This window comes from Lissotriton vulgaris, chromosome 8, assembly GCF_964263255.1.
Source record: "Lissotriton vulgaris chromosome 8, aLisVul1.2, whole genome shotgun sequence".
NCBI classification, from domain to species: Eukaryota; Metazoa; Chordata; class Amphibia; order Caudata; family Salamandridae; genus Lissotriton; species Lissotriton vulgaris.
The window spans coordinates 429,984,904-430,011,917 of NC_141696.1; the positions used below are offsets into that span (position 1 = coordinate 429,984,904).

Here is a 27,014-nt window from a genome sequence, read left to right on the forward strand (position 1 = left end):
GTGGGCCATTACCTTTGAGACGAAACCTTGGATATCAAACTATATTAACATGGTATTCATAAGTGGTAAATTCCACTTTCTAATGTTTATAACACCACAAGAGATTAAATAAATACTTAGTCCACAAAAATCTACAACGAGAATGTTCTTAGTTGTTCAGGATTTACAAGACTGTATGGGAATCCTCTAGTTCATATGTTTCATTGATTTCAGCCTGAGACAAGAACCAATTCAAGGTGCTACATCTCACCTACAAATGACTTGTAGGTACAGTCACACCATGCCTCTGTATGAAGATCCCGCTCTCCAACCCCACCAGAAACCTGAAAACATTCCCACTAGCATCAAAGAACACCAGTTTCTCCTCCTTAGCCTAAATCTGAACCACAACTAAACCGCATCCCACGCCCCAATCAGGACCCGCCCCACTTTCAACTCTGTGCGAAGGAGAGAAACCAATGTTAAAGCTAGGTGGCTCTGCAGCTAGTAGTGGCACCTCGTATCTGAAGCAGGTCCATTTTCAATAACTGAGCAACTGTCCTATGCAGACTTTTATTTCAAGACTCAACATGGGAATATAGCATGACTTGGACCCTGGGAAAAGAGGACAGTATGAGGAGCCTGCTGCTAAAAGATGCTTGAGACAAGATTAGGGACTTTGATATCCATTAAGTTAATTGGTAAAGGGTAGCAAAAAATAATTCAGTCTGGCCTTCTTCACCTCTAAATGAAATGAGTAAAGGAACACCATTATGAGCGCTACAGCGGTTTTACTGCTTTTTTATGGAAAGCTCATGTTTTGGAACAATAAAATTAAAACACATTTGATTTTTAAATGAAATGTGTAGTCACTCTCATGGATGGTTCCTAGTTCAACTCTCCTGGGGCCATAATGAGCAAAAGAATTAAAACTAGTTTAATTATATCTTTACTAGTAAACGTATTTGGACCCACGATGCAAGGCTTAAAATACACTTTTTCCTGGGGTTTTGCACATTTGAAAATAAAGATTGGGTCTTTATGGTTTAATCGACAAGCCAGAGCATTTTGTTTTCAGTACTGCCACAGAAAACTGAAATAACGAACGAGTAAAAACATCACGTCTCCAAAAAAAATGGATGCCCAAAGAATTAAAATAAATATGTGCTTATCAATGTAATATAAAATGATCAACAAAGAAAAAGAAAAGAAAATTTGCATTACGTGGTAAAGGGAAATTTGTTGTGAAAGGGAAAAACAAAATAGGGATAATAGCCTTTGGGGATGAATTGGGAATGAAGGGAGACGCTGCAAAGGGTACAAGCATAACATAGGTATATTTTACATATTATAGCAGTCCTGCCAACATCAATGGAAGATTCCAGACATTGATAACCTATGTATTAAAAACATGAAGAAGCACTGCTTGACACATTTAAAATGTATTAATAAAAAATTGATTGCAACCTCCCTCTCCTATTGCATTCAAATTAGGACATAGGAAACATTAACCAAAGCATGATCTTGATAAAAATAGACACTTTCTAATTACTCAACCTCTAGTGTCAACAAAGCCTCCTCTTACCTAAGTGAAGAGAAAGGGAAAATGTGTGATATTTTGTCACCTGAAAGTACAAATACAACTTCCATAAATATTTGAATGCTAGGCTTCTTCATTTTATTCAGCCTAGTAAGACCAGGCTCTCGAGAAGAAAAGTACGCTATACACAACGGGTGGGAATGGCTGGATGCTCTCCCGTGCATAACTGCTTATTCACTGTATTTAATGGCGAAAAGGCTCGGAAAACAAAACAACCTCCACTATAGGTTACATATGGTCTGAAAAAGTGACCCCTTAAACATGTATCGTTTTACTATAATGCCTTTATGTATGGAAAATGCATGAGGGAGAAGGAGTATGTGATCTTTAAGAGCAAAGGCAGTGTAACATGATGTATAGACCAGAAACTGGGCACAGAGTGTTCTGAGAGCCTTGAGCGTGCAACCCAGTACCTTCCAAATGAAAAATCCCTTTGAAGTGACAACATATTACCAAGTAATTGCCTTTTACGATTAAAACAACCTCCACTATAGGTTACATATGGTCTGAAAAAGTGACCCCTTAAACATGTATCGTTTTACTATAATGCCTTTATGTATGGAAAATGCATGAGGGAGAAGGAGTATGTGATCTTTAAGAGCAAAGGCAGTGTAACATGATGTATAGACCAGAAACTGGGCACAGAGTGTTCTGAGAGCCTTGAGCGTGCAACCCAGTACCTTCCAAATGAAAAATCCCTTTGAAGTGACAACATATTACCAAGTAATTGCCTTTTACGATTAAAACAACCATCACTATAGGTTACATATGGTCTGAAAAAGTGACCCCTTAAACATGCATCGTTTTACTATAATGCCTTTATGTATGGAAAATGCATGAGGGAGAAGGAGTATGTGATCTTTAAGAGCAAAGGCAGTGTAACATGATGTATAGACCAGAAACTGGGCACAGAGTGTTCTGAGAGCCTTGAGCGTGCAACCCAGTACCTTCCAAATGAAAAATCCCTTTGAAGTGACAACATATTACCAAGTAATTGCCTTTTACGATTAAAAGCCTCATCAACATTTGTGGACGAGAGCTTCTAAGCACTACAGTTCTAGATATACAAACAAAGATGGACGACCAACACACAAGAGGTCTACTAACAAAGAACTATTGGACTGAAGCCTGCCATACCATGATCATTGTGCCGAGCTAGATCTTTCTGATCAATGTACAGGTCGTGGTCGGTGTCCAGTTCCCAAAACTTGCAGTAGATGACGTAGAAATGTTCATAGGAGAAGTATTCCACAGATTGGTTAATGTCGTCCTCTTCCAACAGTACCACGTTCTGCCAATGAAAACAATAACTAGATTACATTCATCAGAGTTAAAACATTCTCACACTGTCTCATCTTGCTAGTTATCCTGGTTACACTTTCCTCCCTTTCCCTATAAAGCTCTATTTAAGCATGCTGAGAAGTAAGCAAAAAATGTTTCAGAAGATTTAACAGCATTTAGTGGATTAACCCCATTGCATACTGAATCCTGTTAAGAGTTCGCCTTTAAATCAGGGATCAGCGTGATGTCCAAACTGACACTTTCTAATTACTCAACCTCTAGTGTCAACAACGCCTCCTCTTACCTAAGTGAAGAGAAAGGGAAAATGTGTGATATTTTGTCACCTGAAAGTACAAATACAACTTCCATAAATATTTGAATGCTAGGCTTCTTCATTTTATTCAGCCTAGTAAGACCAGGCTCTCGAGAAGAAAAGTACGCTATACACAACGGGTGGGAATGGCTGGATGCTCTCCCGTGCATAACTGCTTATTCACTGTATTTAATGGCGAAAAGGCTCGGAAAACAAAACAACCTCCACTGATTTCGCACAAACATTTGCTAAAGTATTCAGACAGCCATGTTGGGCCAAGCTAGGGGTGTAGGGGATTCAGTCTAGGGTGCTGGTTTTAGTTGTTGCCTTGCGATTCAATACCAACATGGAGCTGTTTGTCCCATACCGACCCTGTACAAGGTTTGGAAATATGGACACATGTTCCCCTGTAGGCCTGTCATTTACCCTTTTCATTGCTGACCAGCTCACTGAGCTATCCAAGACTGAACCTTTTCCACCTACCACTAGAGAGTTGTAAGGGTTTAAATCTCTCCCATGGGAACCTTCTATACAGATGATGCTGACTTCTTGATAATCCTCAGAATGGATAGAAAGGTATATTGGGAGTCCTCTCAAGGCACTATAAATTGACTTTAGCATGAATTATGTTATGCGCTAAGTATAGTCTTTTATCAACAAAAAAAAGGAAATAAATTAGGGAATCCATGGTTCCTTGAAAACAGAAGTATAGCTGTGGTTTGAGTGTTTATCTGAGTAGAATGGAATATGATAAACTATGAACTCGCCTAAACAAAGAACTGCGTGCTTAGGGCCCTTCTTCTAACCACTAATACTTAAAACCAGTTGTGGGCTTTTAAATAACGAAGGGTTTGCTACAACTTTGCTGGGTAAAACATTTTTATGTTTCCCAACATCTGAAGCAAAGCCCTGCAGTAGAATGGCTGGGAAGACGGTGCATATATGACGTTGGATAAAGTTAAGATGAGAGCTTATGGGACAAGCGCAGATAAAACAGTAGAAGCGACTTGGCAGGGCCTCCAACATTGAACGAGGTTTGTGTAGGTTAAGTTACAAGTCACTAGAAACGCTCATGAAAATATTCATTGAGTGCTTGCATTTTACTAAAGAACAGGGTAAGCCACCAGCCAGTTAATTCTTTTAATTTCCCTTTGAATACTACGGAGGAATGCAGGATATTCTATTGAGAGGTGGCTATAATGTTTGAAGCTCATCTTCCTGTAATCATTGGATCCATTTCTAATGTGTTTATATGCTTTGAAAAGCTAAGAAAAAGTATTATTTCAGTTCAAAAGAAAGTAATAAACGTAAGGTACAATAAGGTGAGCTGTGAACATTTATTGCACATCTCAAAATGATCTGTTAGGCATATTTTTTGTCTACAACAATAAACATGTAAGGAGGGTCAAAAGGGGATTTAAAGACCACACTCTTATACGGCCCCAACTGTACTGCAAAACACGAAGTGTCAGAGGGTCTGGACTAACAAGAACAAGAACGTCAGATGAGCGACTACAGAGGACTCCAAAACCATGTTGTGTATAAATTATAAAGACAAAGGTCACCCTTACATTGAACCCAACAAGTGATCATATAAGGATGCCCATCAGTCACCACACGGAACCGCCCTTCATCATTTGGGTTCCTTTTGTAAGACCACTGGTGGTGTCATCTATTATCTTTCTCATGGGGGGCTATGATTGTAAAAACCAACCCAAGATCAGATAGATTAACGTGGCCCTATTCCTCCACTGGGACGATGTTACAAAGGGGGGGACTGATGTCATAGTGCAAAAATAGTTTCTCTCGTCTACCCATCCGCTCTTATTTTACTACATTTTAATGCTCTGCAACTGGGTAAACATACTAAACATAAGTGCAATTGAATATACCTGCAGAAAGTTGCTTTTTCGGAGTTCAGAACACGTGATTCTCCCAGACCAAGATCGATTGACTGTGTAAAATATCCGCTGTACTACCTGTAACAGAAGTTCACGGTTATCATTTTGCTTCAAATATCAACGTGGCTAGCACATTTTTTTATATCTCTGCTTCATAGTAGTAAGTTTTATTGTTTGATTAATTAAAATCATTACAAAAACACCCCAATGTCCATAAAAGCATAGTAAAAATATCATTATATTTATAAATACACCTGATTTTAACATGATTCCATAATTGTTCAAAAAAGGTATTGTTGCTTCATAGATAATGTAGGCCTATCAATGGACCGACAGACACGGCAAGGGCACAAACTGCTCATGCAAGATTTGACGGCGTACCAAAAGACCACAGAAATACAGGCGTGTGTATCAGGCTGCTTTTATTGCAGCCTGCACCTTTACAACACTTAATGTGATAGGTAAACATGGGAAAAGTCTTTTACAGCTCACAAAACGCGCGTACAGTGCAATTAGCAGGAGCACTTTTATTTGGGTGAGCATCCCAAAAATGCCATAAAAACATAGCGCCTAAAATATCCAAATCAAAAAACAATGTATTCAAGAAAATGGTAGTACTTAACCCCTTCGATGCTGATGACGAGCTCAGCTCGTCATCACCCACGGGTGGCGTGTGCTGATGACGAGCTGAGCTCGTCATGTATCGAGGTAATTTTAAAATTGCCGCACAGCGCAAAAATCGCAGCAGCAGCGATGCGGTTAAAATGGGAAAGTCTTAATAAGAAACATGCTATTGGGACAATAATGTTCACTGCATATTAAAATGGCATGCATCCCGAAGCTACATAAAACAGACTAGTTTGTAATCTGGGGGGGCGACCTCATACACAAAGTCTCATTTTGGTGCTGAGGGCTACGCCCAAAATTAACCACGAGACCCATGAAACGGCTCTGAGGTCAGGAAGGGCGCTGTAAGAAATTGGGTTGTTGGTTGACTGGTATGTGAACCCCCATCAGGCAGCAACCACAGTCCTTTTCAGGATGACGCACAAGCCAATCCTAAATTACACTGAGCCCAACCCGCTGGTAGATTGGCACAGAGCAGTCCGTCTCAATTTAGAGACAATGTGTAAAGTATTTAGCAACATTAAAAAAAATAATAAAGTGAGAACACCACACAAAAAGGGATCCCAGACTAAGCTAGAAAAAAAGAGGATTTTTTTAATGAATAAAACGAGGCCAAAATGACAAGAATCAATCAGTAAACCAGAGATATGCAATCTTAAAAACATTTGTGAAAATAATGCAAAAAAGCACAAAGTTCCAATTGTAGATATCTGGTCACGTTAGTCTGGGACAAAGTTACAAGGTCAGGTTGACCCCAATGGACCACAGGCAGCTACAGGAACCCATTTAGGCCCACTGAACAAAGTACTTTGCGGAGCGTTGCGAGGATCAGCACTGAAGATGCGTCGTACATTCGAGGCGATACATTGGTTCCAAGATGCGGCAAGGCTGCGACACAAGGTACTGTGCCTTTGAGGATACCGTTGATGAGGGCTTGCGATGCAAAATCAGGCACTGAGGATGCGTTGCGCATTCAGTGCTATGCGTTGGTTCCGGTGTGCTGCGAGCCTGCGCCGAGGATGCGTTGAGCAGAGGCAGTTCTGAAGGTATGCAACAAGTCCAATCCACACAGCAGAGGTGATGTATCGGTTCTGCTCGGCGTTGCGCCAGGCAGCAGAAGAGATGCATCTTTTCCGTTGAAACCAGATGGCAGAGTCCAAGTGCAGGGTTGTTGCAAGCCTGTTATATCCCTGAGGTTTCAGATCAGGAGGACAGCCAACCAGCCTTCAAAATCACTCTGGGGTTCTGGGTTCAAGAGATACAGGTCAAGTCCTTCACACCCAGGCAAGGGGGTAGCAGGCAGCAGGTCAACACAGAAGAGCAGCAGTCCCTTCAGGTCAGCAGTCCAGCAGGGTGGCAGTCCTTTTAGCAGCATAGCAGTCCTTCTTCCTGGTAGAGCATCCATACGTTCAGAAGTGTACTGAAGAGATGGTGTCTGAGGTTCATTATTTATACCCAGCTGTGCCTTTGCAGTGGGGAGAAGCTTCAAGAGGTAGGCATTTAACGTTCACAGGTGTCCTGCCTTCCAAACCTGGCTCCAGACTAAGTACAGGATATATGCAGCCCTGTATGTGGAAGCAATACACAGCCTATTCAAGTGTGAGTAGGGCTGTGCTCTGCTCCTCCCTCTCACCCTGCCAGTGATGACCCATTCCGGCACACCTGAGCTCTCAATTGTGTGCGGCAGTTTAGGAGGAATACCGAAAGCCCAGTTGGCAGCTACACCTAGTCATGTAACCCAGAGACAGGCTGCAGGAGCCAAATGAGGATAATACCATATTTGTAGAATTTTAATTTTCAAAAGTGGAATCTAAGATCAGACTTTACCACAAGTTAGGATTTGTCATTACAATTCCAAAGACACCAAACATGAACTGGTTAACTGTTCCCATTTGGAAATTACAGCTTATTAAAGGTAATAAGGTAACACCAATGTTATCCTACGCGAGTGGTAGGCTTTGTAGTAATGAAAAATTAATTTAGGAGTCCTCCCTCCCTCCCTCACGCCCTCCCTCCCTCCCTCCCACCCAACATGTTATACCCTGCGCTGCCATCCCTGCATATATGTCAAGTACACGTACGGTAAGTGGTAGAAGGACTCCATGATGTTTGCGTTTGTGGAAATGCTAAAACCAGTGGGATCCATTTCGGAATGCCCTGGTTTGACATGGCACAAGATGGAGGGTGTGCTAAAGCCTCGCCACATAGTGGAAGGGTTTGCCTGCATTCTTGAGCTGGAGGCAGCATGGAAGGATGGCACCAGAGAAGCCTTTAGAAATTCATTGTAGTGTTTTTATAGGGTTTTTTTTCTTATTAGTCCTTCCTGAGCACTGACATTTGGTTGAAGGTGGAAAATCTGGGAATGAGTCAGCAAATTCAGTTGTTAGAAAGGGAGAAGTTTCAGGGCAGGGCCTGGTCCTTTTGTCTTCTCCTAGATTAGCCCATCCAAAAAGGCAGATCACAGCCAGGGGCTGCAGTGGGAATGTGCAGGGAAGCTGCCTGAGTGTCCCTGAAGGGCTCCCAACCATTCTCTGTACCCACTATAAGCCATTGTGTACTGCGACTCGTTAGTGTGCCCGCTCCACTGCTTGGGACAGAGGAAGACTAAATGGCCTAGGCTGACTTTGGCTTTGCAACATGAACCAAATGATGGCTAAATGCTTGAATCACTCTTAGTCACGGTCAATCCTTAGAGCAGTATCCCAGTCCATCGTTTTTCCCACACTATGTAGAGGTTGCCTCACTTCACATGAAAGAAGATCACGGTCTTGGCTGGCATAGTACTAATAATTCAGCTTTAATACTTGCTGAATACCACACTTCTACTCCTTCTCAATGATGTACATAAAAGGTGCTACTATTACCCAATTTATTGGTTGTCAATTTACCAATCTCAGGAGGGTGGAAAGCAGTGTTGTCCTGGGCAAGACTCAAATTTGTTACCAACAGATCAAAGCAGAAGCCAGTGTTAAGTGTTTTAACTCACTGAGCTGGCACAGGAGCTATCCTACAAAACTCAGCAAAGTTGATTCATGAGGCAGCAAGATCCATTTGTCTGTGTGCCGACGTAAATGACAGACTGCAGCACCTTGTGATTTTTTTTAAAACAGATTTTATTTGTCAAAATAGCACAGATAATGCAGACCTCTGAATCCCAGAGACAACTGCCACATGAGACACAAAAAACAATGACTTTGACCGTTTTACATAATGAAAACAGGAGAATATGAAAGGCGATACAGATAGAACCAATTCCTTTAACCAGCTAACCAACCACCCACCTCCCTCCCCACCCCCCAATGCACAGTCTCCATATTCCAAAACATATAGCTGACCCAGGCTGCTATCAGTCCATACAAGAGCTCAACAGCCACCATACCATTATCAATTGAAGGATCGTGAGCCACACATAGGGAAATGCAAGGAACGGGAGAGGTCAACCGACAACTCTGGGTCACGACCCCGGTCCCCCCTCGGGGGTTCCAGCTCCAGACCTCGAAAATCTGCCCAGCCACTCCAGATCGTTTAGTGCTTCCTAGGGCATCCTCTAGCATCAAAGATGGGGATCTCTAGGCCCATACTAAGGTCTACGCCTTTTTTCCAGGACAAAACCGATGGGACAACCACCGCCTTCCAGGCCCTAGCTATATCTCGCTTTGCTAATGTGAAGCCTAGGAGCAGGAGATGTCGCTTATACATGTTGCATCCGATCCCTTCCATCACATGGAGGAAAACTAGTTTCGGTGAGTGCGGAAGCTCCCACCCCTGCACCTCCGAGAGACAAGCTAGCACCCCCCTCCAGCCAGAAGCGAGCCAGCGCCGTGCAGTGCCATATGGAATGTATCAGGGTCCACTACTCCTGCCTGCAACGGAGACACTCCGGGGAAGCCACCATGCCCGCCCTCCAGAGCCTAACCCTGGTAAAGTAAACCCGGTGAAGATATTTAAATTGGATAAATCGCAGGCACATCGCAATAGCCGCCCCACGTGGGGAAGCCAGAGCTTCTGTCCAGTCCTCCTCCTCTAACTGGCCTACATCACCCTCCCAGGCCTCCCGCAGACGCTGCAAAGAGGGGGAACAATGCGTAACCAGAGTTTTCTTTTTTTTTTTTTTTTTGGTGCAAGACCTTTATTTCACATTGTCACAGAGTTAATATAGACTCACTTCGCCTACAACCTGACGAGGCCGGCACTGCATTTGTTGGTGTCATCAAACATAGCTCTGTACATACACGGCCCATCAGCCGACAACCGGAGGTCCGGCGGCGTGTCGATGCTTCGACTTTCAAGTGTGCAATCAGACAATGTGTTACGCTGGTACGGTGACGCTTATGGTCTTACATTTTTTTTTTTTAATTAAAAGTTGCAACCTCGGTAACCTAGAGGAACACTTCAACACAACCCCCAAAACACATAAAGCACTGCATCACAGCATTCTCCCCCCTCCATCAATTCATTGAGCAATCCCCCTGTCTAACATTCGGTCAGTGTCAATTCAGCTCTGCCTGCGGTTCCCAGTCTGCCTCGATCGTTGCCAGGTATTGTCTAAAGGGCGCCCAATAGTCTCTGGGGCGCGAGCCCGCTGGCAGCTCCTCTTCGTATGTGGCTAGTGTGTCACAGCAATACGCCAAGTCCTCCAACCAGCTTTTCACCCTAGGTTTTAGTTTACTGCTCCAATGTAATGATACTCTCCTTTTCGCCATGAGCAGGGCGATCACGCACAGTCTCCGCCTCTGCGCTTTCAGCTGCGGCACCAACCCTAGCAGACATACCTTGGCCGTGCATGGCAGCGTCGCCCCCAGCATGTCGTTGATGGTCTGTATCACCTGCACCCAATACTGCGCTACCAAGTTACAGTGCCATGCTAAGTGCATAAAGTCAGCATCGTCCTGCCCACACCTTACGCAGTTGGAGTCATCCCTCAAGCCGTACCTGTGCAACCTGTGAGGTGTGTGATATACTCGATGCAAGTATTTATAGTGAATGAGTCTCAGATTGCCATTTGGAGTCAGCATTCCCGTCAATACACAGGATGTCTCCCACTCCACGTCCGTGAGGGTATCCTCTAGCGCAGCGCACCATCTTTCCCGGGGTCGTGCAGTGGTACTCCCAATGTGTGTCTGCGCGCTGTTATAGAGTCTAGAAACCAAGTGTGAGGCGGTGGGAGAGGTAAGAACCATTTGCAGAGGGGCCAGTGTCTGTGGCTCGTCCGGGAATGTCGGGTAATACTCCTTCACTGCCCTTTGTAGTCGATAGTAGTTGAAGCTAAAGAGCAGTTTCGGGTTTTTAATGTAGTTCAGCTCGTGTAGCGTTACGAACTTCCCGTCCTTGTATAGATCGCCCCATCTATCTATGCCAGCCTGCTTTAGCAGGTCCATACTGACTTGCTCTTGAGTTACAGATATGGCTGGATGGTGAGCTAGTGGGAGTGCGGGTGCGTAAAGTGGCGTGTTGTGCGCTGTCTTGCCTAGTAATTTCCATGCTTCAATTGTGGCATTTACCGGATTGATATCATGTGCATGTAATCGTGGTCTGCTGTGGGCAGAATGCTTGTCAGCGGGATCGGATCTGCGTCACCCTTTTCCACCGCCACGTGTGTTAGGAAGGGTATCTCATGGAACCAGTAGTGCGCGAATTGCGCCTTGGCGCAGAGATAATAAAGGTAAATATCTGGAACCTTAAATCCACCTTGAGCGTATGGCAGTGTCATTATTTGTAGATCTATCCTGGCCTGTTTACCCGCCCATATTAATGACAGCATGAGTGATTTTATATTACGGAACACCTCTGCGGGGGGTTTAATAGGTATGTTGTTGAACAGGTATAAAAATGTAGGTAGCAGTACCATTTTCACTATAGCGAGTCTATCAGCCAAGGACAGTGGCAGCCCAACCCATCTTTTAATTTTATCTTCCAGCGAGGATATGGCTCTCCCGTAATTAGTGCGGATAACCAACTCCGGGTCCCTATGGAACCATACTCCTAGATATCTAGTCGGCTCGTCTTGCCACTCCAGAGGATAGTCCAATGCGGTAGGCTTGGTACCGTCAGTTAGTGCCAGCACTAGGGATTTGGTCCAATTAATTTGCAGCCCTGAATATTGGCCATATTTAATATATTCCCGCAGTAGCGGGTTGAGATGTTGGTCAGGGTTTTTAACATATAGGACCATGTCATCAGCGTATAAAGATATGTGTATGGGTCGCGTCGGGAGCTGAATGGCCGAATGATAATGCTGTCTGATCTTGCACGCTAATGGCTTGAGTACAAGGGCAAATAACATTGGCGAGAGCGGACACCCCTGTCAATGTTAATTGGGTCAGAAAGGTGTTTATTGATCCGAATTCGCGCTGTGAGATTCGTGTATAGCATGGTAATCCAGTCTGTAAACAGTGGCGGGAATCCCATTCGTATCAGTACTGCATGGAGGAAAGGCCAGTCAATGGTGTCAAAAGCTTTGGCCGCATCCAGTAGGACCGCCACCGCCTTTATGTCCGGGGCCAGGTAGTGTGCTAGTGCAAACAAGGTTCGGGTATTATGCGTGGTTGATCTGTCCGGGATGAACCCAGATTGGTCAGGCCTAATCAACAGCGGCATGAGTGGTTTCAGTCTGTCCGCCAGTATGCTCGCTAGTATTTTAGTGTCCACATTTATTAGCGAGAGAGGGCGATAAGAGTCGCATTGTTCCTCGTCCTTTCCAGGCTTCAACACGGCAATTAGGAGCGCCTCTCTCATTGAAGCCGGTAGTGTCTGCGCTTCGTGTGAGGCTTCATAGAGTCTCACTAGATGGGGCGCGAGGATGTCCGCGTATGCTTTGTAAAATTCAATCACAAAACCGTCCGGCCCCGGGGTTTTGCCATTGGGGAGTCGTCGAATGGTGTCTACAACCTCCTGTGTTGTGATAGGGCGTGCCAAGTATTCCCTGTGTCCGTCAGCCAACCATGCTATTTCTACGTCCGCCATATAGGCCAGCAGGTCCTCTTGCGGTATGACTGGTCGTGCCCCATATAGTGCCCCATATCTGCCCATGAACTCCCTCATGATATTCTGTATGTTGTGTGTGCGTTCGCCAGTCGTAGTTTGTATTGCCTCAACGTGTTGTGGTGCCCTGCCCGTACAGATTTTCTCAGCCAGTGCCCTGCCAGGTCTACCCCCCTCACCATATCTCCTGGCTGTCGTCCGTTTGAAGATATATTTCAGTTCATCTGCAGCAAATTTGTGGTGTTCTGATAAGAGGGTCCTGATTTCTCCCAATAGAGCAGCATCCCCCGTTTGCGTGTATCGCTGTTCCAGCGCTTGTATTTCCTCCTCCCGCCTCTGTAATTGGTGTCGTATGTCCCTCAGTATGCCAGAAGTTGTGCTGATGCACACACCTCGGATAGTTGCTTTGAATGCTTCCCACAGGAGGCAAGGGTCCTCCGTTGTAGGTGAGTTTAGCTCAAAGTAGTCTGTGATCGCTTTCAGGACTGTGTCAGCATATAATGGATCTCTCAGTGCTTGTGCGTTAAATCTCCAGACATAAGGCGGTGGGACATAGTGAGGGATGTGTAGCTTTATGAGCACAGGGCTATGGTCTGACAGTGTTCTGGGGGGGTGCTTGACGTCTTTCACCCATGTCAATGTGTCCTGAGTGCCTAGCCAGAAGTCCAACCTGGACCAGCTGTTATTAGCCGCATTAATGTGTGTCGCCTTATGGTCCCCAGGGTGTGCTATCCTCCACACGTCAACCAGGCGCAAGTCAGTCATCGCTTCTAGCAGCATCGCCCTCGCCTTTACATGTGGTTCCAGGGTATGCAGTGTTCTGTCAAGCCCATCTTGAAGCGTGACATTGAAGTCCCCCCCCCCCCCCCCCCCCACAGTACATTGTCTGCCCTAACATCTGCTAGCGTGTGCCACAAGTTTTTGTAGAAAGTGGAGTCATCTATATTCGAGCCATATACATTTACTAATGCAATCTGCTGTTGTCTCACCTTTCCACCACCACGTACCTGCCCTCCGTGTCTTTGCGTGTGTCCGTGATCTGAAAGTGGGTCCCCTTCTTTATCAGAATACTAACGCCCCTCGAAAAGGTTGAATAGTTGGAGCTAGTGATCGACTCTGCCCACCTACTCCCCAGCTTTGACGTGTTATTGGGCGTTATTGGGTGTGTTTCCTGTAGGAAGGCCACATCTACATTATTTCTATCCAAGTACGCAAACATGTGTCGTATCTTTTTCGGATTCCCCAGGCCTCGTATGTTCCACGTGATAAAGTTCAGCGTATTAGGACGAGTCATTTCTGAGTGTCCGGCTGCTGAGTCTGTGCGTTAGTGTTTGGTAGTGCGTCCGATATGTGGTTTCGCAGCTCCGGGCTGCGTGTGTGCCATAGTCCACCGACAGGGAGTGTAGTCATAACAACATCATTACAAGCAATGGATGAAGTCGTAATGCCTCTCAGACACAGTGCATATATTCGAACATTCCCCAACTCCCCTTTCCCCCCCCTCCCACTTCAGCACCCAAACTTTGCCAAAGCCATCCCCATATAAACTTCATAACAATTTCGAAACTTGAGTTGGGGTACACCGGCATGGGGGTGTCGCCAAGAGCACACGTCTCCATCCACATAGTGGATGTGGACGGGCGCGGAATTCAGTTGCATATGTAACAGAGTTTGTCCCTTACTATCCCACCTTGTGACACTTTTGAATGAGTTAGCACCACCTCATGCATAACCAGAGATTGATAGATTTTGGAGATCTTGTGGTCAAGGAGGTCCCCCATAAAAATCTATGCTTCCACCGGACTAAACTCCGGCAGTGAGTCCTGGCCTTCTAGGCTGGGAGCAATGGCATGCCGAAACTGTAAATATTTTTAAAAAACGGAGTCTTTGGCATCTGAAAAGCAGTCTGGATGTCTTGGAAGGATTTCAATACCGCGCCGCGCATAACATCACCGAGAGCAGATATCCCGATGTTATCCCAATCGCGGAACCCGGGGAGGCCCAACAATGGGGGAAAACTGTTATTGTGCCAGAGCGGGGTCTCTTTAGTCAGTCTGTTCCACCATCCTATCTATTGCAATGCCTGCCCCCAAATCTGATATTTTTAGAAAAACAAGGGGGACCCAGAGGGTAGCTAAGAACCATGGGTATAACTATGTTATGGAAACAGAGGTTCCTAGCTTATTTGGAATCATCACAATGAAGTATAGAACACAATAGGCTGCTATACATGAAAAACTCCTTGCCCAGCCGGACAAGGATTTTATTTCTGAAACAATGTCAAATATGATTACAATATACTTTTACACAAAAAGAACGGCACAAGCCTGTGCTGTACTAAAGGAAAAGAAAAAAATAGAACAGAGTGAAAGGGGTGTTTTCAGGCAAGAAAAAGGAGCAAAGCAGGGCACTGTAAGTACATTAAAGAATAGTGACAGTGTCGCCTGGAATGGAACATACACAATTACAATTACAATCTGCTGTATGTATGCCCACTCATTGGTGTCGACGGGCGTTTCGATCCCTATTGCTCAAATAAAATACTGGGATCATCATCAGGACTTAAAGTTAGATTTGCCTGAATGTAACAAAGCCTGTTGGGAAAAACAAAGAAAGTAAACGACTTTTTAAGGATTAAGAAATGTCGGAGGGCGGTCATCACATGTCGCACATCTTTGTAACAAAATCCGGAATCGCAGTGTGTGCATTGTGCGGAGTGAGAGTGCTCGTTTTAAAATCAATTTATAATTTTTATATACATATTAAACCTCGGAATCGCAGTGACATTGGTGCGATTATAGTGACATTGGTGCAATTGGCGCTAAGAATTGTGCGAGAACGAGTGAGTGACTTGGATCGTGCAGAATGCGTGGATAAGAGCTGCTCAAGGCTCAGTGGATTTGTGGTTGAGCTGAGCACTGTGCAATTATCTATGAGTTTTTCCCGGGGATTATCTATAGTAGGAAGTTAAACTAGACATACCTCTGAATGAGAGGTTTTGGGGTTTTCCAAGAGAGCAGCCGGTTCGGAAGTTCTCTGGGTATTTCAACATGTGCGCCGATAGCGCTAGAAATATTCTCATCTGATTGGTCGGGCTGTGGGGGCAATGAGAATTTGGTGAGTGTGACTCCACTGAACAACGGGAGTTGGACGTGGGAAAGGGTTTCAGGGGGGCATACCGGTTAGATGCTATGATTTGCATTTCTGTCGGAATCCATTAGGGATATGGAGGAAAGGTATCCTGTTTCTTTCTTTCAGATACGCCTGGTCTGGCGGGCTAGAAAGAAATAATTAATTAAGGGATTAGTGGCTCCATTGGGTGGGTCAGAAAGATAAACCTTTTTCCTTGAGTGTTTTCAGCCTACCTTAGTGATTCAAAGAAAAATATATCAAGATGCTAGAGCAGGGCTCGATGGCCTTCCACTCGTTTCACGATCGATGTCGGAATGGGACGCTGAAAACAAAATTATATTTCAATGAGCGTCTTGTATCCGATCTATAGTTAAAAAAGGATTGTGGTAGTTGGTTTGGTCATGAGTCCAGTTCAGAGCTACTTACCAAGTCAGATTGGAGCTTGCGTGTGGACAGGATACTCGGTCTCGATGCCGGTTCCTAGTAGGGAGTATGGGATTGCTATTTGTAGTATGGCTTTCCGGTCACATGCTGGTGACTCCGGGCGCCATCTTGAAGCAGTAAACTAGATGGAGTTTAACTAGGATTACGGGTGCCATTTTAGAGTGTTATAATGGGTGCCCGGGTTTTCCAATAAGGGAGTGGCGTTATGAATGGAGTCGGGGAGGGGAGTGCAAAGGTGACAATACCATCGGTGTTGGTGAGCACATGCTTATATAAAATAGTTGTGACTAATATTAAAATTCAGTGGAAGCTAAAAACATCGTTACTCCAGAGACTCATTTTGTTTGGTATATGATGAAATAGTTCATTCACAGAGGTGTGGTCCAGTCTTCACTTCGGTTCAAACCTGTATGGATGGTGTTGAATTGTATGATTGACTTGAGTTCTTCACGATTCAAGAGTTGCTGTAGATTGCCGCCTCTCGGAGGAAGTTTGACGGATTTCAAAATTGTCCATTTCAAGTCATCTGCAGTGTGTTTCATAGAAGCAAAATGATCCACCAAAGGGGCATTGGGAGTCCCACATCTGATGCGGCTCCGATGCTGGTTTATGCGTGTCTTAACTTTTTGTGTTGTTTGCCCCACATACATTTTGGGGCACGGGCATAACACCGCGTAGATCACATTACAACTGTTGCAATTAGTTAAGTCTTTCATATCAATTGTGACATTATTGTGACTGAAAGTGCGCCCCTCAAGTGTCAAATCACACACAATGCATTGTCCACATTTAACATGGCCAATTACCGGTGGTAAGCCCCAGTTGGATTCAATTGTGTTATTTGGAGGTGGGGCGGGTAAGCAGCCCGGACAAGGTGGTCTTTTATGTTCTTGCTCTTTCTAAACGCAAACAATGGTTTGTCAAGATTAAGTTGGCCTGCATTTAGAGTTGGCCAGTGCTGCAGGATTGTTTTGCGGATTTTGTTTGAGATAGGAGAAAAAGTGGTGACGCATGCAATTCTCTCTGTTCTCTCTCTGGTCTTTGGTTCTAAAAGGACCTCTCTGGGACAATACCATCCTCTTTTAGAGGCGTTTCTGACTAATCTGTTTGGGTACCCACGGGCTTTGAGTTTTGTGGACAAGATGTTTGCTTCTCTGAAATAGTCTGGTTTTGATGAGCAGTTTCGCCTGATGCGAAGGAATTGGGAATACGGGAGTGAATCTTTCAAAGCTCTGGGATGGTTACTGTCATATCTGAGCAAAGTGTTGCGTTCGGTGGGTTTCCTGAATAACCGGGTCAATAGTATGCCTTCCTCATGATAGATTGTTAAATCCAAAAAGGCTATCTCTGTTTTATGATGGGAAAGAGTGAACTGCAGGTCGTCACAGTTATTGTTAAGCCAGTGTAAAAAGGATTCTAAAGTTTTTTCATCAGAGTTCCAAATCAAGAAAATATCATCTATGTAGCGTCGCCAGATAGCAATGCCAGATCGGAATGGATTTGCATCCGATAGGATAGTGCCAGTCTCGAGCGCATCCATAAACAATATCGCTAGGTGGGGGGCAAAAATAGCCCCCATCGAGGTGCCCTTTATCTGTTGTTAGAATACCCCATCGAAGACAAAAAAGTTTTTTGTAAGACACAGTTCTAGTAGTTGTAATATGAACAGTGTCGGTACTCTGTGAGGTCTGGGTCTAGAGTCTAAGATTTTTTGAATGACCAGTAGGGCCGCTCCCTGTGGTATGTTGGTGTAGAGCGACTCTACATCCAAGGTACACAGTGTTTGGGAGCCGGGGTCATATGGGTGATGTTCGACTAGATTTATCATTTCCATGCGGTCACAGACATAACAGCATGTTGAAGGCACAAAATCTTTGATGAAAAAATCCACATAGGAGCCCAATGGCTCCAAAATTGACCCACATGCTGATACTATGGGTCTTCCAGGAGGTTTTTCGATGTTTTTATGAATTTTTGGGAGGGTATAAATTACTGGGAGGCGCGGGCATTTGACATTGAGGAAATTGTATTCCTTCTTGCTGAGGAAGCCTTCATCTCGTGCATCGATGGTCAATTTTTTGATCAAGGCTTGGATCGCAGTAGTTGGATTGCAACCAAGTCTTAAGTAATGTTCCCTGTAATTCAGTTGGCGGTTTATTTCGTCCTTGTAGGAGTCAATGTTCTGCAGAACGATTCCTCCGCCCCCAAATCTGAAACACCATCCGCATGGCAGGCGGAAGAGGACATCTCAGCGGGGCAGAGTAAAGGATAGTGTGCAGGGAGTGATCCTCCATGCAGCGCCGCTCCACGGCGTATGCGGGTCGGCCCTATCTCCATACCCCCACTCATTAAGGAGATGCGATGGAGCATAATAGGACCATATATCGGAGGTTGCCAGCCCCCCACAATACGTAGAAAGGAAGCACCCTAACCGTGCCACCATCCCAAAGAAACTGGCCCAGAACAGAGTTCACCTGCCGAAACCACACGGTGGAAATCGGATAGGGATGGTTTTGTAACTGCTACAATAGTCGCGGGAGAGACGCAATCTTGAATATGGCTGACCGGCCATAGATGGACAGGGGCATGTGGGACCAGGTCTTAACGTCCTTGCACACCCACTCCCATACAGGCGCAAGATTGCCCTCCCAGGCCGTGGCGGGAGAATTGGATAGGTACACCCCAAGATACTTCATGCCCCCTTGTTCCACCAGTACAGACGCCGCCGAAGGACCGAGCTCGCCCGACCTCCCAGTACCCACAGAGTGGACTTCCGGGTGTTCATATATAAACCGGACATTTCCCCGAAAACCTGCAGCCACGGCCCGTTCGTTCCAGGTTGGTAAGAAAGAACAACACATCATCAGCGTAGAGGGCGATGCGGTCAGACAGGCCATGCGCCCATTCAAACCCGGACACCTTAGCATCCATCCTAACCCAGGCAGCCAGGGGTTCCATTGCTAAGGCAACAAGATATGGGGATAATGGACACCCCTGCCTGTTGCCCCGTCAAATGGAGAATGCAGAAGAAACGAAGCCCGCCACTCGCACTGATGCCGTCAAATCGGTATAGAGCAGGGTGAGGTAAGACAGGAAAACAGGTCCGAAATTCAGCCGCCGCAAGAGCGCAAATAGATAGACCCAGCTCAAGGAGTAAAACGCCCTGTCCATATCCACCAAGAGAAGTGCCGTCCGTTCCCCCAGACCCTGAATAGTCGAAATTGCCATACGCGCCTGCCGAATATTGTGTCGGGTTGCACGCTGAGGCATGAACCCAGCCTGTTCCGGGTGAACCAGTAAAGCTATATGGGGGCTAATACGGTTCGCCAAAGCTTTGTCCAATATCTTGGCCTCCACATTCAGGAGGGAGATAGGGCGGTATGAGGCATGATGTTCCGGCGGTCTGCCGGGCTTGTGAAAAACTACTATCTCTGTGTCGCCCGTAAAAGTTGGAATGGGTGCCATTGGTATATTAGTCAGGGTATCAAATATGCAAAGGTCATTAACCACAATGATGTTATTTAGTGCGTCTCCCTGTATGGTGTGCTTAAAATGTGCCAGGGGTTGTTCGTTAATGTCAAGTAGCCCACAAGCATGACTCCCGCTATATGGACATAAAGTGCAATTGAAAACCCCTAGCCACACAATACATAAGGGAGAGATTTTCTCAGTCACTTTAGTGATTTCCACCTGCAAAGAGTCAATAATAACTGACATATGAGTGTCAAAAATGTAATAGTACCAATTAATCAGAAGCAGGGGTACAACAATCAAATTAGTACACAAAGTCAGTTGGTACCAAGGACAAGAAAATATTTTCTCTCTCTTTAAAAACATATTACATATTGAAATTGAAGTCATTAAACCACCCTTTGCCCTCCCAGAAAGAGACGGTTCAGCATGAACGACCAGTGTATTATATCCATGTAAAGAAAGATCCTCTCTGCTCCACGTTTCTTGAAGACAGATAACATCAAAGGATTTAATGTACTCTTTCCTAGCCTTATCCGATAACCTACATGAGATGCCTGCTACATTCCACGAAATCAGGCGGAGGGTACATCCATCAGACTGGCTATTTGCTAAACCAGGGGGTTTACTGGACTTATACTCTTCCACTATATGTTCGGCTAGAGTCATATTCTGTTCCTCCTCACTGTCTTTTATTGTGCCCTGGGTTTGAATAATGTTAAGAGACAGCTGCGAATCACTATTAATGCCCAAAGAGTCAGGGAAAATTATTTCTATAGTGGCGTTTTCCTTAACATTCTCTAATTGAAGTCAATCGACCTCAGCCAGGGTACTCAGGGGGTCAAAACGATTTTGATGGTACCATGGGGGAGACTGTAGATATGACTTTGATCTTATTTGGGATACAATTTCTGTTTGGCTGGGTCACCATATTAAATGACGATAGGAAAACCCCTAGGGCAGTATCGAAACCCAAGACTTATCCATATGTTGATCATTCACCCTGTCGATTATAGCTCTTACCAAACCAGGGAGCCCAAAGGTCAAAACAGTACAGTCTCCCTCCATTGTTTTCTCAGTGGGGCAACCCATCTAACCCTACGTGCCATCTTTAGTTCTGAGAAGAAGACATTTTGGTTTATACCAGTCTTGGCATTTATAAAATGTAAAGATATATTCCTCAGAGAGGGCCAGTCTTCAATCTCTCCAGGGGCTAAAGGGGTGACGTTTGCTAGGACAACAATATAGGGGGTAGTTTGTGGGGGCAGATTAAGAATCGAATCTGGGCTACTGTGAGACAGATGGCGTGAGTGGTGTTCCACAGCTGAAGCCATGTTTAATGTATCTTTATTTTGAATATTTCGCTCCCTTTGGGGTTTATTAGTGCTTGGGGGGTTTGGAGCCTGGGGGCCATCCTTGGCCTGGCCATCCAGTGTTATTAAGATGGTATTTAAATGTGGACTCGCCTTACCAGAATTCTCCCTCGAGTTCCCATCATATACAATATTTTTCCCCAGGGGATCTGATTTATCTGCGCCCACACTAACAGTTTTTCCTTTGGACTTATTCGTTCTTATTTCAGGGTGTGACACGCAGGCACTGGAACATTGGTCCTCTAGGCGCAATCTATTATAGTTATCAGTTTATGAAGCACAGGTTTTAAATGAGAGCAGATTACCATTTCCAGTTTAGTCCAAAAACTCCCCTCTAAGCCCTGTTCTATGGTTGGTAATGTGGGTGAAGTTTTTAAGTCTTCCACAACTCTATCTTGACTTGCCTCAGATACAGGCTCAGTTAAAGGTTCTGGAACCTCTTTTGTAGCCTTCCTTGCGAGGGGCTTGGGTATGTGCTGTGTCTGTTTCCGAGTTTTTTTTAGTGCATGGCCCTTTCGTTTAAAAAAAAAATCAGGACAAGACGACTTCCATTTATTTGCTTGTTTTTTTGTGCCCTTGTAACTACACTAAGTTTATGGTTAGGAACAGGGGAAGAATCTAGAGAATCTAAAATCTCCCGAACACTAGGTAATTTAGGCGATAGTACAACACACCCATTACTTTGTGAACCTCCATTTACTGGGCCGTCATTTGAGGTAGGGCTGGCGATAATGTGGCAATTTTGTAGCATTTGAGAATCCAAGGACAATCTACGCTCTGTTAGCTTTATTTCATGGATTATGGCTGATTCAGCTCTTAGTAAGAAGGCATCCAGTGTGCCAACTACCCCCTTCCCTTTGCCATCCTTTTGTCTTGCCATTCCAAGTATGCCCCCACAGGACAGCAGCTTTTCACAAATAGAAATAACACTAAACAATTTTAAGCCCTACAAAGGTGACATAGGCATATATACCACTCAACAGCTAATACCTGTACCAGATAATACACCAAGTTTTTCCAGTTAGGATATGCAAATGAGCAAGCAATGTCTTACATGATCCAAGAAGTTGATGCTGTGGCCCAGCCCGGCCACCTTCGGCCCCGGACGGCCACAGACGGCCCGGCGAATCCTGCCAACAACAACTGCGCCGGTATAAGGAATCATTAGTGCAATGAAGGGGAAGCAAGCCATCTCCCTTACCATTATCCCTATCTAGGGGTGCATCCTGCTCTGCCATATGGTTAGAGTCAAAACCAAAAGGATAATGGAGCTTCAGCTGATGACCGTGACGCGATGGAAGCACAGGGTCAGACTCAGGCTGCATGAAAATCGGTTGCACGTTTGTAATTTTTATAGTGCATAATTGATCAAGTTCAGGCAGACGCTGGCTCAGAGTCCGACAAGGTCGACACTACCAGATCATCCTCAGGCACCACTGTGGTGGGTAGAAGCTTGGAGTGTGGGGCCTGGGTGAAGTAAATATTGGAGCAAGTATAGGTTTTGTGTGGGCTGAAGAGGACAGAGGGTGCCAGTGAGGGACCTGTGGAGGCCCCTCTGGATCCTTATGGCCCAAAGGCATGCCAGAGGGAGCAAGAAGCACGCTAAAATCGTCAAGATGGCCTACTTGAAGGCCCAATCTGCTGAGGGGTGCTGACGACCCAGGAAACTCAGGGCGGATCAGGGTCAGTTGAGGAATTGTCTCAGTGATTAACGACCTCAACAGAGTGTGACTCATATCTTCACAGCTTCGCTTCTTCTTCTTGGAGTCAATGTGGAGGAATAGGGTCTACTCGTGCTTAGCTTTTTTTATGCTAGCATTTGGACCTAGACTTACCAGACGACTTTGAGTAAGGAATGTAATAGTTGCAGGAATGGGGCCAAAACTAGGACAAGTCCGGGCCCATGGCTTGGAATGGGATAGGGACCTATGCGAAGGTCGCAACTTCTTGTGTTTACCGACATTTAGCTTTGCCTCCGGGTCTCAAATTGCCTTCGGATGCATGAAGGTGTACTTATCACTCAATTTAGACTCTAGGAATCCCATTGCTTAACGTGAAAACATTGTTCCGTAGCACACTATACTGAAAGTTTGGAAGTTGTCGGAAGAGCAACAACTTTGGGAGTGGGGATCCGGATTAACGTTAGAAGATGTGCAAAACAAAGAAAATAAAACACACCGACATCAGTGATCTTGGGAGGTACTTATTATATATTGCACTTCTGGGGTGGTATGGGCCAACATGGAGCTTGCACAACGTCACCCAGCTGCACGCACAAGCGCTGCTACATAAAGTATCTGGATCTGGTTGGGCACCTGAGGAACATTTTATGGTGAGCAATCTGTGGTTAGAAGTGTCCTTCAGAACCAGATTTTTCAGACTCTTATTAAAAAAGAGTTTACATTAAAGTGAAATAGAGAATTTGCTTGTGCTTTTTTGGGGGGTTTCTCCCTATAACATTTAAACCATCTCCACTCGTACATCGCCATTACATTTAAGATGGAAATTAATCGTCACTGGTGCACTTACTGTAGTAATGTAGCGAGAATGAAATTCAGATGCTTCTTTTAAAAATGTTAAATGGGGATGACTGTTCACCAAATCCTAAATGAAGAATAAAGGACAATTAAATTAATAAAAATGTATAATTTAGAAAAACACAAATAAAACATATCCATGCTATGCATTAGTGAGCAGGTGGGAAACTTAAATGACATATTTGTGTACTGTTACCTCCTTGAGTTATGATAGCCACTCTGCTCCAAAGACAACACTATGGTCCTCTACTGATGCTGGTGAAGGGCAATAGACTCTGGTCTTTCATCAGCATCAGAAGATGACCACAATAATTCAAAAGGAATTCATAAATATACCTCCACTTTGGTCCCATATCCCCTTTATAATTTAAAAGCATTGAAGGTAATGTTGACTGGTGAACTCGAAGTGGTGGAATTTGAGTAACTACCAAGAACTGCTGTGCACATACCTAATGTTCCCAAGGGAAGTTAAAGGGGGTTCGGTTAGAAGGAAAAGTTCTTAAACAAGAGGTTCCAATCATGCATTATATAGTACAATTTCTAAATACATTGGCTAAAAAGCCACTGGTTTTGCTTGCAAATTTGAAGGAATAACACATGTAATAGGTTAATTACTTCATGGTGAATTAAGCACACCATGATTCACACATTCATGAAACTTCAAAAATATGGTGATAAGAAGGTTAATTTTTCAGCATAATTCTCATCAAAAACTACTTTGAAAGTAGCAGGTATAACAGGCTGTTCAAATGATCTGAGTATGCAATTTGACATGGGCTTTGTTTGTTTTACAAGTCCACCTTCCACTTAAGTTTAATTTTACATCCTGTTCATTTCAAGTATTTTCACATTTGTACATTATGACTGAGAAATGGAAGAGGCAGTGTGGGAAATCTAAACATTTTTTACATATATATATATATATTTATTTATTTTTTTAATGAAGTTTTATATAGCGCAAACAAGATCCCAGAGGATATCTGAGCGCTTTACATTAGGAAGGAAAGGAAGGAAGGACAATAATGCAAAAACAACAACAGGTAGGGATAAAAACAAGAATGAACACAGGTTACACGCAAAATGCCACAAGAAGGTGATGACAATAGATCAACTTCAAGCAGAACTACTAGAACTCCGTCCCCCAAGGGCCATTGGAGCCAAGAGCCTTGTAGATGATGTAGCTGTAGGAATAACAGATAGCAATTTCAATACTAACATATTCCCCGATTAAAAGACGAGCCCAGACGGTGAAATTGGTGTACAAGAAGAAAAAGCATATAGTATTGGACAATCTACTTGGCAACCCGCTAGCCAACTAACCCAAACACTAATTTCAATTCATAGTGTAAAAGGCCTATTGCATTACAATTTGAAAAGTACGAGTGCAACATTGATACTTTACAGATCTTCACAGGACGATGCAGCAATACATATGGAAACCTTTTTTTCCTATGGTTCAAACAGTGCAATATAGAAATAAATGTACTGCTTGCTTAAAAAGTTGAAACACAGACAAAACTGAACGAATATGCTACTTACCAGTATGCATCTGTTCTTGGCATGTAGGGCTGCTGACATTCATATCTGTGCATAAATCGCCGCCTAGTGTTGGGTCCGGATGATCGCACATTGTTGTCCTGGAAGAGTCTTCGAAGTATTACGAGATAGGTGGCTCCTCCCCTGGACTACAGTGCGCATGGGCATCGACTCCATCCTCAGATTGTTTTTAGCCATTGTGGCCAAGATGGAGTGAAACTAAGTGAATTATGACCATGCCAGATTACATTTGTACAGATGTAAGAGATAACAATTGATGTTTCGAATAGATGCATCCAGCGGGTTAATGTTGTGGCCTGCACAATAAATGACCAAACCGCTTCCACTTCGCCGCATAGCATGCTCTGGTGGTGGGCTTCCTTGCCTCCCGGATGATGTCCATACAGTCAGGAGATAAGTTGAGGTAACCAAACTCTAAGACCTCAGGAGCCAGATCGCCAGGTTGAGCTGTTGCGGATCTGGATGCTGAATGTCGCCATGGCTCGGCATCAAAAGCCTGGGTGTGAGGCGCAGCCTTTGATGCGGTACCACGGACAGTTCTAGAAACGTGGTGTACCATGGTTGGCAAGCCCACGTCGGAGCAACCAGGATGAGAGTCATCGAGTGCTGCTTCAGCTTGCGTGCCACCAGCGGTATTAGAGGTGCTGGGGGAAAAGCGTACGCAAATTTGCCTGACCAGTTCATCCATATCGCATTGCCTTGCGACTGTGGGTGTGGAAACCTGGCGGCAAAGCTTCTGCATTTTGCGTTCTCTTTGTGGTGAACAGGTCTATCTCTGGATGACCCCACCTTTGGAAGTGCGGGTGGAGTACCGATGGATGTATCTCCCACTCGTGCATTTGGTGGCTGTACCTGCTGAGCAGGTCCGCCATCTGATTGTCTTTGCCTGGGAGGTGTTCTGCCAAGAGGAAGAGGTTTCTTTGAATGGCCCACTTCCACGTGCTCTGAGCCAGATGAGCCAACTGTGGAGAGTGTGTTCCTCCCTGCTTCTGAATGTAGTACATGGCCGTCATGTTGTCCGTCCGGATCAACACGACCTTGTTGCACAGATGTACTTTGAAGGCTTTTAGTGTCATGAAGATCGCCATCAGTTCCAGAACATTGATGTGCATCTTCCTTTGCTGTGGTGTCCATAGTCCCTGCACAGTGTAATGGAGTACATGAGCTCCCCATCCCTGGAGAGAAGCGTCCGTCGTCAGGATGATCTGTGGCACAGGCTCTTGGAACGGTCGTCCCTTGCAAAGGTTTTGTGGATTCCACCAATCCAGAGAGTTGTATGCACGACCGGTCACCAACACTAGGTCTTTCAACTGTCCGTGAGCCTGAGTCCACTGACGTGCTAAGCACTCCTGAAGCGGACGCATATGAAGTCTCGCGTGCGGGACTATGGAGATGCAGGAGGCCATCATGCCTATCAACTGCATGAACACTCGCGCTGGAAGCGAGTGTTGAGGTCTGAATCTTTGTATCAGCGATTGAATGCTGTTGACCCTCACTGAATTTGGCTGTGCTGTGGCTGCCAGAGTGTTTATCGACGCACCCAGATACTGCCGTATGTGGGCGGGTTGCATGTGGGACTTTGGGTAATTCAGTGAGAATCCCAGATCGTGAAGAAGGTGAATGGTGTGGGACATGTGGGCGGCACACTGCTGGGCTGACTTTGCCTGGATGAGCCAGTCGTCCAGATAAGGGTAGACGTGAATGTTTTGTCTCCTTAGGTGCGCCGCCACCGTCGCCAGGCACTTTGTAAACACCCTGGGTGCCGTGGTGACCCCGAAAGGCAAAACCTTGAACTGGTAATGTTGGTTTTGGATGGTG

General features: G+C 44.9%; 1 protein-coding gene across 1 annotated transcript in view; it reads right to left on the reverse strand.

The window, feature by feature from the left end:
* PPP2R3B (protein phosphatase 2 regulatory subunit B''beta) overlaps positions 1-27,014 on the reverse strand; it is a 392,957-nt gene that overhangs the window by 102,323 nt on the left and 263,620 nt on the right. The window contains exons 5-7 of the mRNA XM_086934207.1: positions 23,632-23,706; positions 5,066-5,152; positions 2,717-2,870 (exon numbers count right to left, since the gene is read on the reverse strand). Coding sequence (XP_086790333.1) covers positions 2,717-2,870; positions 5,066-5,152; positions 23,632-23,706 — 316 coding nt within the window. The remainder of the gene's footprint in view (positions 1-2,716; positions 2,871-5,065; positions 5,153-23,631; positions 23,707-27,014) is intronic.